Consider the following 18898-nt stretch of genomic DNA (forward strand, 5'->3'; position numbering starts at 1 on the left):
ACAAGCTTTTAGGCAAACAAGTCTTGTGACAGCAAGAACTTGGTGAGAGAGAGGCCTTGGTGGTAAAGAGACTATGGCATTGTGGACAAACAACAGCCAGGTGTGACCTGAGGCTTCTGGCTTTTGCTGGCCACAGTTAAAGCTTTGGCTATTCTTGCCAGATGTTTGCAGGAGAATCTGATTTATAACTGCTCTGAGGTAAACTTTGCTGGAGGATTTGGTTTTAAATACTCTGAGGTAAACCTCACTGGATGATATGGAGTTGACAGCTGAATTGAAACCAGAGCTTGCTGAACTAGTACTATGAGATACTCTTTGATTCTTCCACTTGCTTCCCACTTGAACTTATACTGTGAAATAGTCTTTGCCTCTTCCACTCGCTTCCCTATATAAATCTCATTGTAGGTACCATAACCGTGAGTCTGTGAGTCAACAACAAATAAACCTTTTTCTGTTGATATGGCTCTAGAGGCACCACAGGGCTGGGCAAAAGGCTCTTAATTGCTTTTTACTCTGGGGCAGTGAAGGCTGAGCTATTCTCATTCCCTCTGGTCCTTTCAGAGAGATATTCATGGCCCTGTGCCCCCATGTCCAGTGTTCCCTTCTTTAGAGAACTTGGTATAAGAAGATATCTCATTTTCTCTAAACTCTGTCATAGGAAAATGTTATCTAAATGCAAGGACAAATGTCAATTGATATTTAGACATAAAGTCCTAGAATACAAAGGAATGCAGAGCATGGTTAAGTATAGAGAGATGCCCCATGTAAAATCTGGAAATAAAGCAAAATTAAAGACCATATTTTTTAAAGGAAGCTCCACTGGCATAATCCTTATGGCATTGTGTTGCTAAGCCAAAGGTCAAACTTCTCCAGCAGTTTGAATCTACCACTGGCTCCTTGGAAGAACAATGGAAATTACCTCTTTTGTGATGTGTAGCCTTGAAAACTCAAAGGAGGGTTAGCTATGAGTCCGTTCTATTCAATAATAATCATGAGTTTATAATATTTTAAGACTCTAAAAATTTTAAATCAGCTGAAATTCTAGACTTTCATAATTCTAACAATGAACTCAATTTGTATAGAAACAGTGTTAGCCAAAAGAAAAGGTGTAATAAAAGAAAATATATCTGTTTTCTGGCAAAAGTATTCAGGCCATAAATGCTTGGTTGTAGCCTCCATCTAAAAGGTTCCTCCTATAAGGATCTTTTAGTTGTACTGCCTTATTTAAAAAGAAAATGTCTTCAAAATATGGCTAAAAACTTCTGCTCTCATGCCTACCAATTATGTCTGCACACCATCCAAACTGCATTTTTCAAAGGAAAATTCTATTAGGCAAATTCTACTCAGAAATGAAGATAATCTACAGTATGGTTGAAATTGGGAAAGGTGTACACCAGGGATGTGTCCTACCTCCATACCTTTTCAACCTGTAGGCAGAACAGAACGTATTGCGATGGGAAAGTCTGCTGTTAGGGACCTCTCTAAAGTACTCAAGAGCAACGGTGTCTCTCTCTGGAGACTAAGGAGCGCCTGATACAGGCCATGGTCTTTGCAATCACTTGTTATGCGTCAGAGAGTTGGACAATGACTAGGGAGGATAGAAGGAGAATTGATGCCTTTGAGCTGTGGTGCTGGAGAAGAGTACTGAATGTTCCATGGACTGCCAAGAAAACAAACAGATTCATCCTGGAGAGGATTAAAGCAAGCAACTCCTTAGAGGCAAGGATTCTGGGGCTTCGTCTGACATAGTTTCAAGGAGGGACATGTCCTTGGAGAGGGACATCATGCTTGGGAGGGTGGAGGGACGGCAGAAGAGGGGAAGACCCTCTATAAAATGGATTGGTTCAGTGACTGGGGTAATCGGGATGGGTGTGTCAGAGGCAGTGCAATTGGCACAGGATAAAGCAGGGTTTAGGGCTGTTGTACATAGGGTCGCTATGAGTCGCAAATGACTCGATGGCAAACAACAACAACAACAACATGCAGAACAGATTATCCGGGAGTCTGGGCTCTATGAGGAGAAGTGTGGTGTCGGGATTGATGGAAGATCTATCAACAATCTGCATTATGCAGATGACACAACCCTGCTCGCTGAAACTGAGGAGGACCTGAAGTGGTTGCTGCAGAGGGTCAAGGACTGCAGCCTCCAATATGGATTGAGGCCCAATGTCAAGAAGACAAAGATTCTCACCACTGGACCAATTGGCAGAATCAGGATGGATGGTGAAGAGATTGAGATTGTTCAGAGCTTTAGTTTGCTTGGCTCCACAGTCAACACTCTTGGCACCAGTAGCCAGGAAATAAAAAAACATATTGTGATGGGAAAGTCTGCTGTTAGGGACCTCTCCAAAGTACTGAAGGGAAATAGTGTCACTCTGGAGACAAAGGTGCATCTGATACAGGCTATGGTCTTTGCAATCACTTGTTACGTATCAGACAGTTGGACAATGACTAGGGAGAATAGAAGAAAAATTCATGCCTTTGAGCTGTGGTGCTGGAGAAGAGTACTGAATGTACCATGGACTGCCAGGAAAACAGATTCATCTTGGAGAGGATTAAACCAGGCTGCTTCTTGGAGACAAGGATTCTGGGGCTTCGTCTGACATAGTTTGGACATGTTGTAAGGAGGGACAGGTCCTTGGAGAAGGACATCATGCTTGTTAGGGTAGAGGGACAGCGCAGGAGGGGAAGATCCTCTATTAGGTAGATTGCTTCAGTCACTGGGGTAATCAGGATGGGTGTGTCAGAAGCAGTGCGATTGGCACAGGACAGAGCAGGGTTTGGGACTGTTGTATATAGGGTCGCTATGAGTCACAAGTGACTCGATGACACATAACAAAAAAAACTTTCTTTCCTTAAAGTTTTTCTGTCATAAATTATTATATATAAGCCATCATATAAGCTGAATTTCTCCTCTAGGATGCAAACAATAATTTTTTCTATTATAAAATGACTTTATTTCTGAAACCAACTTCTTGAAAGATTTGAAATGTAACTGATTTGAAAGTGACTTCAAGAATTTAAGAAATATAATGTGCTCACATTCTGGAAATTTCCAATAATTTTTAAACTTCAAGGATGTCCTATATACTCTATCACTAAATGGCAAGCCATATGAAATCTTCCCAATTTCAGAGACCATATTTAGTCTTACGTAGTATTTTCATCTAAGCTAAGCACATAGAGTGTGTTTAAAAAAATATTCTTATGTCCCTTTCTTATGAGTGAAAAAGATTTTACCTATCCCAAAAGACATGCACAATACTGTTTTCTGCAACCTTTCTATACATTAACTGATAGGGACAAACGTTTACAATATATTACAGTATGAGCACTTTTTTGGTTGACTCATTTAAGTGTCTTTAATATTAAAAGTCATGCTTTTGAGGAGTTTTCAGATTTATCTGGTTTGCTGGTGGTCTGTGTCTCCCACTCTTTATCTATCTTTTTCCTTTTCTACAGCATGCCAGAATCAACTATCCTTTCTTGATTTTTTTAAAATAAGTCATGCTTTTATTTCATTTTATTCATCTCTGCATGTACTTAACATACCATCAACTTCCTTATCAATAAGAAATTATAGGAGCTTGAATTTAGCTAACAGGTTCTGTAATGATCTCTTGTACTGCATCTACCACTTTGCCCTCTTAAACTGTGTTTATTCCTTTATCTACGTCTCCTGCCTAACTTGGTTTTAATCCCTCTCCCTACAGAATAAAGCTGTATTCAGCTTCCCAGCCAATCCCTGGTGAAATGTCTCCTGCCTTTCTCCTTGATTACATCTGTGCCAATCTGAAAGAATCTTTGGGGATGAACACTGCTAACCAGGGCAGGAGCTAATCAACTGGAAAGGGAAAAAATCACAATAGATCTTTAAGAAAACATGCTACTTGGCAGGTCTAACTGACAGAGCAGAACGCCAGTGAACAAGAACGAAATTGTCCATAAAGTTTGTGATACAATGGGGATAAAAATCATTTTTTAGAATGTTATTGTTCCTTTTTTGCATGAAGGTTTTTTTTCACTCAGATACATTGTTTCACATATTCCTTCATTCACATTGTGCTTCATACAATCATTCCAGTACATTGTGTCTTATTAAATGAATCACCATTGAGCTATCCTCATTATTGTTGTTGCTATTATGTGCCATCAAGTCGCCTGAGACTCACAGCAATCCTATGTACAACAGCCCTGACCCCTGCTCTATCCCTTGCCAATCTTATGGTCTCGAACACACCTATCCTCATTACCCCAGTCAATGAATCAATCCATCTCATCAAGGGTCTTCCTCTCGTGTGCCGTCCCTCCACCCTCCCAAGCATGATGTCCCTCTCCAACGACTGATCCCTCCTTGCAATATGTCCAAAGTATGTCAGGTGGAGCTTCAGAACCCTTGCCTCTAAGAAGCAGCCTGGCTTCATCCTCTCCAGGATGAACTCGTTTGTTCTCCTAGTAGTCCATGGTATGTTCAATACTATTCTCCAGCACCACTGCTCAAAGGTATCAACTCTCCTTCTATCACTGTTACCATGTCTTTTTCAGATTCCACTTAATCTTTCCTAATTCCTTCACCCCCTTCGTCTGCCCAACAAACTCAACCACTTCATATCTTTCTCCTCCTTGCCAGCCCCTGTCCCCTTTGCCCCACCCCCACCCCTTCTCTCCTTGGACATTTATGTACCTCTTACTAGTTATCCTTCTACTTTTAAAATAATGGTCTTACGTAGTATTTGACAATTTTTAATATAAAAAAGTATTACCTAGATGGCTGCCAAAGCATCTCAATATATACTAACTGCAACTAAAACAAAAATACTTATATGATCTTTTCCCAAAACAAAAGCTCGCAAGATTGAATAACCTCATACTACTTGATTAACCACTGGTAGCCAACTGATAAGGAATTGAGCCGGTGCCCTAGTGGTAAGGAGTTCTGCAGAAATCCCAAACACATGTGGTTCGAATCCACCAGCTGCTCTGCGGATGGAGGGTGGGTAATCTTCTTCTGTGAGATTTAATGCCTCTGAAAACCCACTCGTTGGTCAGCTATTGGTCAGTTCAACAGCACACAAGAACATCAATTCAAAGGCTCTCAATTCAAATGCACTAGCTGCTCTAAGGAAGAAAAGTGGGCAATCTCCTCCGATGTGATTTACTGACTTTGAAAACTCACTGGAGGGTCAGCTAAAGTTGGTTCCAATTCAACAGTACATAAGAACAACAGCTTGGTTAGGATGTTAGGGAAGTGGGGGAAAGCATCCTTTCAGTGAAATACAATGTTTGTTGTTATTGCTTATTTAGCATTTGTGCCTTTTTGAATGATGGATATCATCAATTTGAATAAATTACTAGAATCTTGAATCTTCAGTTTTCACATGTGAAAAAAGTAGAGCAATAACACCTGACAAATGGACCACCAAGATTTGTTATATAAATTAGACGCAATAATTTCAAATTCCTAAAAACAAAATATTATTCAAATTTAAGATAACACACATGATTGTTACCATGTTATAGTAACATATGTTAACATAAAGGCAAGCTTATCATTGCATATTTACTGCATTGGTTTTAGCAAGAAAAAAATGACTTTCAAATATTGAGTGAAAATCAGCTTTTTAAAAATATTTAGTTTAAAATCAGAAATAAAACATTAAAAGGTACTGTCATATAGTTAAAAAGCCTATCTGTATTAGCAAGTAAATATTCAGACCTACAACCAAATGGTAATACTGTTTTAATTTAATATTTACTTTAAGGAAAACTCATCCATCATTCTATAGTTTTTACCTTGTAACAGAGTTGCGATCTGAAGAGATTTCTGAGATGGATGTTCTTTCAGAATGTCTAAGACAGTTCTTCCTAAACTATCCTTTATATTGGCATCAATTCCTAAGAGAAAAAGAAAAACCCACTAGATTTACAACACTGAAGAGATAGCAGAAGATACTGTCAATCTATAACATTGGAAACATATAACATTTGAAATGTACAAACATCAAACTTGGATGGTAGTTTACAAAACAAGTTAAACATTAATACATAATTTTAACTGGAAAAAATCCACGAGTCTCTTGCTACTAAAGATTCAAAACTTTTCCAATAATGAATGATCCTCGAGGATCCTTGGGATTCAAAGTACTGATCCAATTTATCATTAGCATTGCTCTTTATGATCTCGTTATTTGCTCAGAAACAAATGGTACACTCTCAAGCTAAAAGAAGAAAATCTCTCGATTTAGAACATGAGTTCCAAAAGTACAATGCTCATGGTGAAAAGATACATAAGAAACAATAATCAGGTAAAACATGAACCCTGTTAAGACCAGTTTTAGGATATTTGAGCATTCATAAGAGGTAAAAGGTATCCTTACTTTGGAAAATCCCAAAACCCCATAATATTTATGTGTGAAAGATTATACTCTGTGTCAGCCTTGATCATCACTGTCTACCTGGTGTGCAAACTTCTTCAAGTGTGTAATTGAAACACTGTTAGAAGTATTTTAACTCTAAGTACATTTATTGTTCTAAATATGCCATTTTAATGAAGTGGTTTTCCTTCCAGAAAAAATGGTTTATGAACCTTCCAAATAAACACCTACTAAGCAAACACAGTGACTTTACAGGATCTAGTCCCAAATACTAGTTCATCACAGTATGACTATTAAACATTGCCTTTAGAGCTGTGTAATAAGCACATATTTAATTCTACCTCAAATCAATTGTGACACCACTGTTTTTTCATGTAAAAATGAAGCACGCATGAAATTTTTAACTTGTATAAACACAAACACAATTTAAGTCTTGCCACTGTTTTTCATTTTATGTTCACAGAGGGAAGTAAATCCATTAAATATAGGCCACAGCACGAAAACTCACATCCATTTACTCACAAGTATGAATTTATACCCATGTCTTCTGATCCTAAAAAATATTCTGACCTCAGCCCCGATTTCATTTCTTTTCAATCAGCACTCACACACGAAGACAAACAAGCTAGTCTGCTTTGTTGCTGCTTCAAAGCATTTGCTCTAAAATAAAGTACAACAGTCTACAAACAATAACTACTATGTGGATGAGGTAGCTGGAAGAATTTGTCCTGTTGAGGGAACTCTGATCTCAGCAACCCATAGTTAACACCAGTAAAGCCTCCTAAAAATAGTCTGTTCTTTAATAAACCAAGAGACTGTCCTAACTTTAAGGACATCAACTCCTCCCTTTGAAACAGGCAAAAATCCCCTTTGAAGTTTAGAGATCTGTTCACTCACTTATTCCGGAATCATTTTCGGCCCACTGTGCAGTATAAAGTGCCTAAGCAGTTTCATTTCTAAAACAAAACCACCGTTGTCAGATCAATTTTAAATCATAGCAACTTTACAAGATAAGGCAGAACTGACCCATATGGTTTCCAAGTGGAAATCTGTACAGAAGCTGACTAAGCGATCTTCCTCTCATGGAGCAACTGGTGGGTTTGAAGTGCTGACCTTTATTTAGCAGAAGAGCACTAAACCACTACACTAACAGATCTCTTTTGTTTCATTTCTACTAGTCTTTAATCTTCCTAAGTCAAGCTCCTTGTAAACCTGCTCCTCCCAGTGCCATCTCACTGTTCCAAGAATACATATCTAAGAAGTCTAGACACTCACCGTCTTCACTTAGGAACCTCCCATCTAGTGGCTCTTATCTTATTGGAGATCACAGACGTCTATGATCCTTTGAATAAAGGGTGACCCCTATGACACAAATTGACAACATCTGTACAGAGAAGCTTACCTATCATCCGGCATCCGATCCAGGGAGCCTAGATTAGGTCTCAGCTGTTAAAGCTGAGCAGAAGGGGGAAATACCTACTCTAATTCCAATAGTGCCTAGTGGGGCTGTCAGGTAGATAAAATTTAAATCGAGTAAATACGTAATCACTCAAAGCTCAATGATTCAGTTCCTCACAAAATGCTAAGCATCAAGATTTTCTGGACTTAAAATAACTTACAGAATGGATATAGCCAATCTTTTTTGTACCAATATAGCCACAAATTATTTGTTCTTAATCTTGTATGCTAAATTTTTACTTGTAATATTAAGTGGGTATTCATTTGCGATCTAGCACTGAAATTTTTTGGCAGTTTCTTAGGTGCATTTAAATGTGATTTAAATACATAAAAATATCATTTGAAAGAGCTTTGACTAAAACAGCTATTGAGTAAATGAAGGTGCACATTTATCTCGGTTTCACCTAAACACTGAGGCACAATGCTACACGATATGAATTGTTGTGGCTGCTTGAGGTTGAATCAGATCTAACTCATGGTGACACAATGGAAACTGTTGTTGTTAAGTGCTGTCAAGTCTTAGACGACTCATAGCGACCCTATGAACGAAAGACCTGAGCACTGTTCATAGAGTTTCTGGGGGCAAGCCATTTTGGAAGTGGATGCCACTCCTGCTTCTTAGCTTGTTTTAATCGAGAAGCTCCACCAAACTCTAACCGCCCTGGGTAACCATTCTTGCATTTGGCACATCAGTGTCACAGTTTTAGCATCACAGCAACCACAAGTTACCTCTGTACAGCAAATGGACAGACCGATGTCATACCATGTAGAAGAATGTTTGACAAAAACAACTTAAACCAGGCCTGAGCACCGCAGACTAAAATCACCCTCCTTGAGCTTGGTAGTGTAACTTTCTGTCCACTAGGCCAACGGAGCTCTATGTTGTCATTGTTATTGTTGTTAAGTGCCATCAAGTCATAGACGGTGGACATTAGAGCAAAATCTGCCTAGAACTGCAGTGTCCTTATGATTGCTGGGCTTGAGTCACTGATAGAGCCCCTGGGACAGGCCATCATCTTGTGGATTTCTTTTTCACTGACCTTCTACTAGGCATGAAGTCCTTCTCTAGGGACCGGCACCTCCTAATAATATCAGCAATTATACCTCCTCTTCCATGTCCTCCTCTGAATCCAAATTAACAACTAGCAGTCTCACATCAATGCCCTGCTCTTGCCATTTTTAATAAAAACCTAAGCAGGGTTTATTTTTGTGCAGTATTAATGATACTATTTGCTAATGCGTGCATCCTGTGGGATAACCTTTATTTGAATTGGGCGCCAGGTCTGCCAGATTTCTTGGCACAGACATGGGAGTACTCCCAGCCTTGTATATGTTTGCTGAAACATCTCAGTTGGGATTCTATCAGTCCCTGGAGTCTTTCTTTTTCATCATGCCTTCACTGCCTCTTGAACTTCTTCTTTCAATTACACAGACTCTTGAGCATATGTTACTTCCTGAAATGGATGAATGTTAACCAATTCTCTTTTGTTGTATTTTCTCTGGATTTTGTCTATCTTCTTTAAATACCTCCTGGGTAATTCAATATTTTGGCAACTGAATCCCTAACTATTGCAATTTGGGGAGCAAAATTTCTTTCCTTTCCTTCACTCTGAGAACTGTCAAGCGTGCCTTTCTCTTTTGGTTTTTAAGCTCCATGTCTCTGTACATTTTGCTATAAAATCTCGCCCTTAGTTTCTCAAATCCTTTAGAGTCATTTCAGATTTTCCTTCAGCAGTTCTTCTTTTCACTTCCACTTTTCTGATTTCCAAAGCAAGCTTCAGAGTGTGTACCGACATCCATTTGGGTGTTTCATTTCCTTCCTGGTTTTTAAATGACCCTCTACTTTCTCCATGTACGATATCTTAGATCATTAATCCACAAGTTGCCGTCCCTCATCAGCGTCCTATGCATGACACTGGTTCTTTGGGTCTCTAGATTCAGATGGAAAATAGTCAAGGCCATAACTTAGCTCTCAATTTATTCCCTTCAGTTTCATATAAACGTCCATATGTGCAAACTGATGGTCAGCCTGCCTTGTTCTGTCTATGAGCTTGTCCACATCTCTTTAAAGATATGTAATCAACTTAATTTTGTGTATTTCATCCAGCCTGGGCCCAATGCATAATCTCTATATGTATATTATTTTTAAAGGTCTATTTGGATTGAACAAGCCACTCACTTACTGCCGTCAAGTCAGTTCTGACTCAATCTCCAGTGGATTTTTTAAAATATTGTGTGTGTGTGTGTGTGTGTGTGTGTGTGTGTGTGTGTACACACCATCAAATTGGATCTGACAGGTACAGGAGGAGTGTCCCTCCTTCTCCAGCAGAGCATCTGGTGGATTCGAAAAGCACGCCTCTGGAATTGCAGTGCAGCTTCTTGCCAATAGGCCACTAGAGCTCCCTCCAGTGGATTTTTTGAGGTTATAATTTTTAATGGGAAGCAACTGTCAGCTTTCTCCCATGCAATAGCATTTGAGTTAAGAAGTGCCTTGATTATGTCTTACAAAATTTTATCAGGAATAATCTCTGGTGCCATTTCTATCACTAAAGGCTATAGTTCTCAACTGCCAAATTATTCCGTTTCTTTTTCTGTGGCATTTTGTTCCTGTTGTTATATGTCTTCGAGTTGCCTAAGACTCATAGTGACAATAGGCAACATGGTAGCTTTGAAACCAGTGCTGTACTGAGCCCATCTCACAGTCTCCGATACAACTGCCCATACTATCCCAGTCCCTGTGTCAATTCATCTCATCCAGGGTCTTCCTCACCTGTGGTGTACTTCTCAGCCTCCCAACCTTCTCCTAGGACTGGTTCCTCACAGCAAGATGCCCAGAGTATGTGAGATGGAGCTTCAAAATCCTTACCTCCAGAGAGCAACTTGGTTTCACACTCTCCAGGATTCTGAAGGCTGGTCTGGTCTTTATAAGGATGAAGTGGCATCAGAATTGGAGGAAGACTCATCAACAACCTACATCATGTAGATGACACAACCTTGATCACTGACATTGAGGAGAACCTGAATCATCTGCTACAGAAAGCCAAAGCAAGCAGCCTTCAATAGGAATTGAAACTGAACATCAAGACGACAAATATTCTCACTAATGGGTCAATTGGAAGTACCATGATAGATGGAGAAGAGACTGAGGTTGTTAATAATTTCAGCTTGCTCATGTCCATAATTAACACTCTTGGAATCAGCAGCCAGGAAATCAATAGATAAACTGGATTAGTAAAGTCGACTTTCAGGGATCTCTCCAGAGAGCTGAAGTGCAAAGATGTCAGATGAGAAACTATGGTGCACCTGATCCAAGCCATGGTCTTCGTAATTACTTGCATTGCATCACAGAGCTGGACAATGAATAAGGATGACAGAAGAATCAATTTTTTTTGAGTAGTGGTGCTGGAGAAGAGTGCTGAGCATAAAATGGACTGCCAAGAGACCAAACAGGTCTGTCCTAAAGAGGTTGAAACCAACTTGTCATTTTAGGTTGTTAGCTCATAATCTTGAAGAGCAGTTGAATTAGCTGATATTTTTTTGGTGTATGAATATTATTATCCTATTATTGACAACACTGTTCTTCAGGTTAGCTACTGAACTGTTGGGTTTTTCTGACATTTAATAGTATTCCATTTCTCTTTTTCATTTTCAGAATAGTAGACCAAGTTTGTCTGATTCAAAATAGCCAATATCAGTACTTTTCAGCTCACTAATCAGTGCCTACATCAGCAGGTTTTCATGTGTTTTCCTTTTTTTTTTCTTACAATTGCCAATTTTCCTGGAGTCATACTTCAAGTGTTCCATATTCTAATTATTAACAGATGTTTGCAGCTGCTTCTTCTCTTTGAGTTGCATCACATCAGTTATGAGGTCCCAAAACTTTTACTTTAACCAAGTCAATAGGCTGACTCTGCTTCAAGGAGACAGTTCTTCCACGGTCATATTTTCTACATCTTCCATCTTGAATGGCTCATCTTTAGAATAATAACAGACGATGTTCTGCAGCTATTTATAAAGGTTCTTCTCTGACCAATTTTTGGAGAAGTAGATTGCCAGGCCGTTGTTCCTAGTCTTTCTTCATCTGACAGCTCTTCTGAAACCTGCACACACTAGGTGGCCCCACTTGTTCTTGAAATACTGCTGTCACAGCTTCCAGAATCAGAGGTATAAGCAACCACAGTACGAAAAACTGGTGGACAAAGGATGGCTTAATAGGAATATATACCTACAATTTGGCATGAAAGCAAGAAGTGAGGGATTTGTGAAGAAAATGGAGTCATTTTCCTCAGACTGTTCCTGAAAGAGAGATTGTATTTGGCAGGATGGAGTCTGTAAAGAACCCAGATACGTTACCCGTTTCTAGCAGAACTCGCACCACATCCACTTTTCCAAACAAGGCTGCTTCATGAAGTGCACTCCCCTTTTCTGTCTGGAAAAAACAAAGAAAGAAAAGAAAAGGAAGCACATTTGCATTAGGAAAGTATACAGTTTTTAAAATTCTATCGCCCATGCATGAATGCTTGGAAGCAGGGGTGGCATCTACTTCCTGAACTATATGCCTCTGGAAACTCTGTGAACGTTGAGAAACAATGATAGTTATAGTAAGGCTTCAGGTCTTTTGTTCATAAGGTCGCTATGAATTGTGATCAACTAGACATCAACTGACAACAACATGTATGAATACAAATATGCAGTAATCTCAGCATTACCTAACAGAAAAGTAGTTTAGAATAAAGAGGGAATTGTAGAGGCAAAATACAAAAGCTGGTGCTTGTGCAAACCTTCTGCTTCCAAAAAAGTCATTTACCCTGTCAGTTTTGGGTAAACCACTCTCTATGCTTGGTTGTCCTCACACAGAAAATAAGAATGGAAATGTCTGCATGGTGAAGGTTCTTTTCAGAATCCAGTGAGATCAATCAATACACATTTACTAAACACCAGCTTTGCATCAAGATCAGGCCCCTGGGTGGTAGAAGGAACCTATAATTTGCTGCAAGGAATACAGTCTGCAATTTAACTCACACAGTGGGGCCCTTGTGATCTGCCTCCATTGATTAGAGATGAGAAACAAGAAACCCTATGAAGCAGTTCTACTCTGTAACACACAGGTCACCATACATCAGCGTTGACGGGAGGGCAATACAGGCTTGGCTTGGATTGGGTTTTATATGCCAACATAGTTCAAGGGTATGGAACAGCACAGAAATATAATGCGGGACTCCCAATCTCTTTGAGGAGACTGCTTTCTCTTTGGAAAGACAGCTGTAGAAATGTATGTTTCAGATAAATGAAATATAAACAGTCTCATGTGGTTGACAAAACCCGGAAGATCTGTCTCCTGATCACTTCACACTTGCCTCTCCAGGAATACTGAATATCTTCATGGAGTATCATTCTCTGTTTTCTTCTGTAGAGGTCTCAAAGGTGGGTCCCTCTCCCAGACACTATGTAACTCCCACGCCTGTTTATTTTTCCATCACCTACCCAACTAAGTCACAGCCTTCAATTTGAATCAGAATTACCTGGTGGTTATTGTTACTCTGTACCATCAAGTCACTTGCAACTCACAGCGACCTAAGTAAAACAGCTCTGAGCCCTGCTCTATCTTGAGCCTATCTCATTATCTCTGACACACCTCCCCTCATTACCCTTGTCACTGAGTCAATCCATTTCATCCAGGGTCTTCCTCTCTTGCACTGTCCCTCCACTCTTCCAAGTATGATGTTCCTCTCCAAGGGCTGGTCCCTCCTTGCAACGTGCCCATATCTGGAGATCATGTTAAAGCCAGGATTATGGGCCAACCCCAGAAATTCCGATTTAGTTTGGGATGAGGACTAAGAATGTCTATTTCTAACAAGGTTCCATGTGATTCTGAGAGTTTAGGGATCACACTTTCAGAAATACTGCTCTGTACCACTTGCCAAATCTTAAATTATATTTAAGATGTTATCACTAGCTATCCCTGAAGTTCAATGCTTCTGCTGTCTGTTTCACATCAATATCTATCTCACCCCATCATCTCATTTACTGACATAGAATAGGTTCCAACCCATAGCAACTCTCGACTGGCCTTCTGAGCCTGTAAAGTGTAACAGGAAAAGATTGTCCGTCTTTCATATTTCAGGAAAAAAGCTCTAAATAGAAAGGAAAACAGCTGAGTTAGAAAAGCCTAAATATGTCAGTATCAATAATTGATCTGCTGAAGAAAGCAAAGACTCTTCTCTCAGTGATTAAAAGTGCTTATGAAAGCCAAGCTTCTGCAAAGCCGAGAAATACATGCAGCAGGGAGATTTGAGAGGAAAATGCCCTAGAGAAAGGTAACAGACACAGGAAGTACAACTGTCCCAGCTCACGTAAAGAATGAAGCAGACCTTCCCACGCTGACCTGCAAACTTGAGAAGGAAAATAAATTCACACGGCTTACTGCTACCTGCCATTGAGATCTCTGCTTGCTCGTTACGCAGCAGTCTTGTGGTCATAGCTTATGAGTTATAGAGTTTTCACTTTAAAAGCATTGTGAAAATAAAAATAAAATGCATATACTGAGGACATTTCTTCCATGGCTGAAGGTTGGTTTCAAAGAATAAACGTTTTAAAAAAAGGAAGAAAGATGATGTTGTTACTGTTGTTATATGCAATCAAGTTGCCTGCAACTCATAGTGACCCTACATACAACAGCTCTGAACCTTGCCTTATCCTAAGCCAATGTCATTGTCTCTGAGAGACCTAATCCCATTTCTCCAGTCACTGGTCCCTCCTGGCCACATGCCCATAGTATGTGAGATGGAACCTCAAAATCATTGCCTCCAGGGAGCACACTGGTTTCAACCTCTCCAGGACAGACCTGGGGGTTTTGGGTTGTTGGCTTTTTTTGTTTGTTTCTTTGGTTGATTTTTGGGTTGTTGGTTTGTTGGGTTTTTTTTATCCTGGCAGTCCACAGTATATTCAATTCTCTTCTCTAGCACCACAACTCAAAAGCACCGATCCTTCTTCTATCTTCCTTAGATAATGTCCAGCACTCTCATCCATAGCAAGTAATTGTGAAGGCCATGGCTTGGATCAAATGCACCTTAGTCTCCAAACTGACATCGTTGCTCTTTAATGCTCTAGAGAGGTCCCTGACTAATGAGCAAAGACTAAAGCAGCTGTGGGAGGATATCAAGAATATCATTCATAAGGAATGTATAAAAGTCACTGGAAAGACAGGAGAAAGCAAAAGCCACGATGATGTCAGAATAAACTCAATATTGCATTACAATGTCAAGAAGCCAAAGCAAAGGGAAAAAATTAAGATGTTAAAGAGCTGAACAGAAGATTTTTTTAAAGCAGCACAGGAAGCTAAAGCCAAATATTATCATGAAATGAGCAAGAAATTAGAGTCAGAAAATCAAAAGGGATGAACCTGCTAGGCATTTCTTAAGCTGAAGGAACTGAAGAACAGATTCAAGCCTCGAGTTGTTATATTTAAGAATACCAAAGGCAGGATGCTGAATGACCCAGGAAGTATAAAAAGAAGATGGAGGGAGTATACAGAGGCACTATACCAAAAAGAAATGACTGATGCAGAATTTCAAGAAAATAGCCTGAATTCTTAGAAAGTAATTAACACTGCATCTTTACCTCTTACATTTCAGCTCCTACTCCATGGGCAGGACATGACCTCTAAGACTCATGTCATTTGTTTACTTAATCAAACACAAATCTAAGGAAGAAAAGCCTTTTATGGACATTTTGATGATTATCTCAAGGCCTGATTGAAACTACCTGGACTTCTCTAACATTCTGTGTTCCTCAGATTATAAAAGTACTTATACAGCTTTTGTAAGATTTTTGAGATCGTATTTTTTTGGACCGTATTTTTGAGATTCAGTCTGATAGCATGAGTTGCCCGATTCATGGATTATACAATCAAGTAATAAATCTCTGTCATGTTTGCTGTTGTTGGGTGCTGCTGAGTCAAGGACAGAGCTACTCTGTGTACTAGCTACTCTAGATGTGAATTCTGTTCTATCCTGTGCCATCCTCATCATCTCTGGCATACTTGACTCTACTGTCACAGTCACTGTGTCAGATAACCTCATTAAGGGTCACCTTCTCTTTCATGAACACTCCACCTTTCCAAAGAATAGCCTCTTCTAACTATATAGCCATTGAATGTGAGATGAAGCTTCACCAGCTCTGCCTCTTAGGAGCACTCTCTGGCTGCACCTTCTCCGAGACATAGCTATTTATTCTTTTGGCTGTCCAAGGGATCGTCAGTACTCTTTTCCAGTGCCACAATTCAAAGGCATGAATTTTTATTCTTTCATCTTTATTCACTGTCCAGTTCTCAGGTGCACAGCAGGTGACCGAAAAGGCCATGACTGCATCAGGAACACTGCTGCCCTTAAAATGACAGCATTGCTGTTCAGGACTTTGCATAGGTCCCTAACAGCAGAGTTTCCCAATGTAATAGTTCTCCTGAGCACGTGAGTACTGGTACCAAAGGCGTTGATTGTGAAGTCACGTAAGATGAAATAATTCTCAATCTTCCTCTATAGTGATGTTACTTATTCGTTGTGTGAGTAGTGAGAAATTTTGTCTTCTTGATGACGAGATGTAATCCATATTGAAGGTGTTGTCTTTGATCTTCTGCAGCAAGCCCTTCAAGTCTGCCTCACTTTCAGCAAACAAGGTGATCTCATCGGTATAATGCTGGTTGTTGATGAATCTTCCTCCAATCCTGATGTCACATTCTTCTCCATAAAGTCCAATGTCTCAAATTATTTGTTCAGCATACAAATTGAGTAAGATATGGAAAAAGGATATAGCCCTGACTCACACCTTTCATGATTTTAAACGAAGTAGTGTTCCTGTACTCTTCGGACACAGCTTCTCGGTCTAAGTATAGGTTTCGCACAAACACAACTAAGAGTTCTGAGATTTTCACTCTTCTCAATGTTAGCCTAGTTTGTTGACCTTCACACAATCAAATACCTGCACATAGTCACATAGTCAATAAAACACAAATATATAATTTCCAGGTATTCTCTGCTTTCCAGTAAGATCCATTTGACATCAGCAATAATGTCCTAGATGTCACGGCCTCTAAACTCATCTTGAAATTCTGGCAGTTCAAGTTAAATGCCAAGCATTGTCCAAACTTGGTTTCTATTCTTAAACATTTGGCTCAAAGGCCAACATTTTAAAAAGGTGTTTTTAAAGAGAAATAGGTAGTTGACTATACAGGATGTTCAAATGACCACCAAGCACTTGAAAAGCTGGAGAACATCACTGGTCAGTATGAGTTGGTGTGTCTGACTCCTCTCTATACCTGACTCTATTTTTTCCCAGCCTGTCTTTTTCCAAGGTCTGCCACTTCCTGAGAATATACCAAACGTACATGAAATAAATTTTCATTATCCTTGCTTCTAAGGAGCATCTTTAGTTTAGTGTTGTTGTTGTTGTGTGCTGTGAAGTAAAAACTGACTCCTAGCTGACCCTACAGCAGATTTTCAGAGGCAGAAAAATCACATGTGAGAAGATAATTTTAAAAGAAAGAAAAAGAAGCAAGTGATTGTGGAGAAACTGAAAATCTCGTCAATTACTACGGAGTGTGTATAAAGGGCCAGTCACTGTGGAAACTAGTTTGTTAATTACTCAAAAAATCTTTCTACAAAGATGACACCAAAAGCAAAGGAAGCCCCTGCCCCTCCCAAAACTGAAGCCAAAGCAAAGGCATTAAAGACCAAGAAGGCAGTCCTGAAGGGCGTCCACAGCCAAAAAAAAAAGATCTGCACGTCACCTACCTCCTGGTGGCCTAAGACGCTGAGACTCCGACGGCAGCCCAAATACTCCCAGCAGAGCGCCCCCAGGAGAAACAAGCTTGACCACTATGCCATCATCAAGTTTCCCCTGACCACTGAGTCAGCCATGAAGAAGATAGAAGATAACAACACACTTGTGTTCATTGTGGATGTCAAGACCAACAAGCTCTAAATTAAACAAGCTGTAAAGAAGCTCTATGACATTGATGTGGCCCAGGTCATCACCTTGATTAGGCCTGATGGAGAGAAGAAGGCCTATGTTCGACTTGCTCCTGACTATGATGCTTTGGATGCTGCCAACAAAATTGGATCATCTAACCTGAGTCCAGCTGGCTAATTCTAAATACAAATTTTTCTCACCAAAAAAATCAATTATACAATTATTTTATGATTCAGATTCCTAGGAATTTACCCAGAGGTAAAGGCTGAAATCCAAGGAGAATTCTACAGTCATTGCAACACTTTACACAACAGCCAGAAGGTAAAAATAACCAAAATATCCATGAACAAATTAATGGGAAAACAAAATGTGGAATACCCAGAAAATGCAAAATGATGCAACATAGTGGTAAGGAGTTGCACTGTTTACCCAAAGTCAGGGGATTCGAATCCACCAGCTACTTCTCAGGAGAAAGATAGGCAATCTCCTCGTGTGCTATTTACTACCTCTTAAAACCTGCTGGAGAGTCAGCTATGAGTCCTTTTCTATTTGAAATTACATAAAACAAAAGAAGTAAATATAATTCTGAGACATGCCACAACAGAGAAGAAACGTGAAAAAAACGTGCTTCCCAAAGTCAGTCAGTTAAAAAAGTGTATGAACTCATGTGCATGTGAAATGTTGTGATGCGCCCTGAACCCACACACAGCTGAATCTGCAGTAGATTTTCAGAGCCAGTAAATCACACAGGAGAAGACTGCCCACCTACCTCTCCTAGTATGGATCTGATGACCTAGGACTGAAGACTGCTCATCTAGCTCTCCCAGAATGGATCTGCACTCTGGCTTAGCAGGGCAATTAGTGTTTTAACAGGTGCATGTGTGTCCCTTCTGAGCGCCTCTCAGTAAAACTTGAAGAAACCTACACTACTAAGTCTGCAGTTTCTACTAAGACATCATAACTACCTTTTCAACCTATATGCAGAACAGATTATCCGGGAGGCTGGGTTCTATGAGGAGAAATGTGGGGTCAAGATTGGTGGACGATTTATCAACAATCTGCGTTATGCGGATGACACAACCCTGCTTGCTGAAACTGAG

The 18898-nt window shown here is 39.8% G+C and overlaps 1 protein-coding gene across 2 annotated transcripts in view; it reads right to left on the reverse strand.

Annotated features, from left to right (window-relative positions):
* Window positions 1-18898, reverse strand: part of ANKS1B (ankyrin repeat and sterile alpha motif domain containing 1B) — a 1992519-nt gene that overhangs the window by 1641602 nt on the left and 332019 nt on the right. For both annotated transcript variants that reach the window (XM_006888510.1, XM_006888509.1), the window contains exons 5-6: window positions 12186-12261; window positions 5794-5895 (exon numbers count right to left, since the gene is read on the reverse strand). In XM_006888510.1, the coding sequence (XP_006888572.1) occupies window positions 5794-5895; window positions 12186-12261 (178 nt within the window). The remainder of the gene's footprint in view (window positions 1-5793; window positions 5896-12185; window positions 12262-18898) is intronic.

The sequence above is a fragment of the Elephantulus edwardii genome, unplaced genomic scaffold (genome assembly GCF_000299155.1).
Source record: "Elephantulus edwardii isolate Elephantulus edwardi_28Jun2011 unplaced genomic scaffold, EleEdw1.0 scaffold00068, whole genome shotgun sequence".
NCBI lineage: Eukaryota > Metazoa > Chordata > Mammalia > Macroscelidea > Macroscelididae > Elephantulus > Elephantulus edwardii.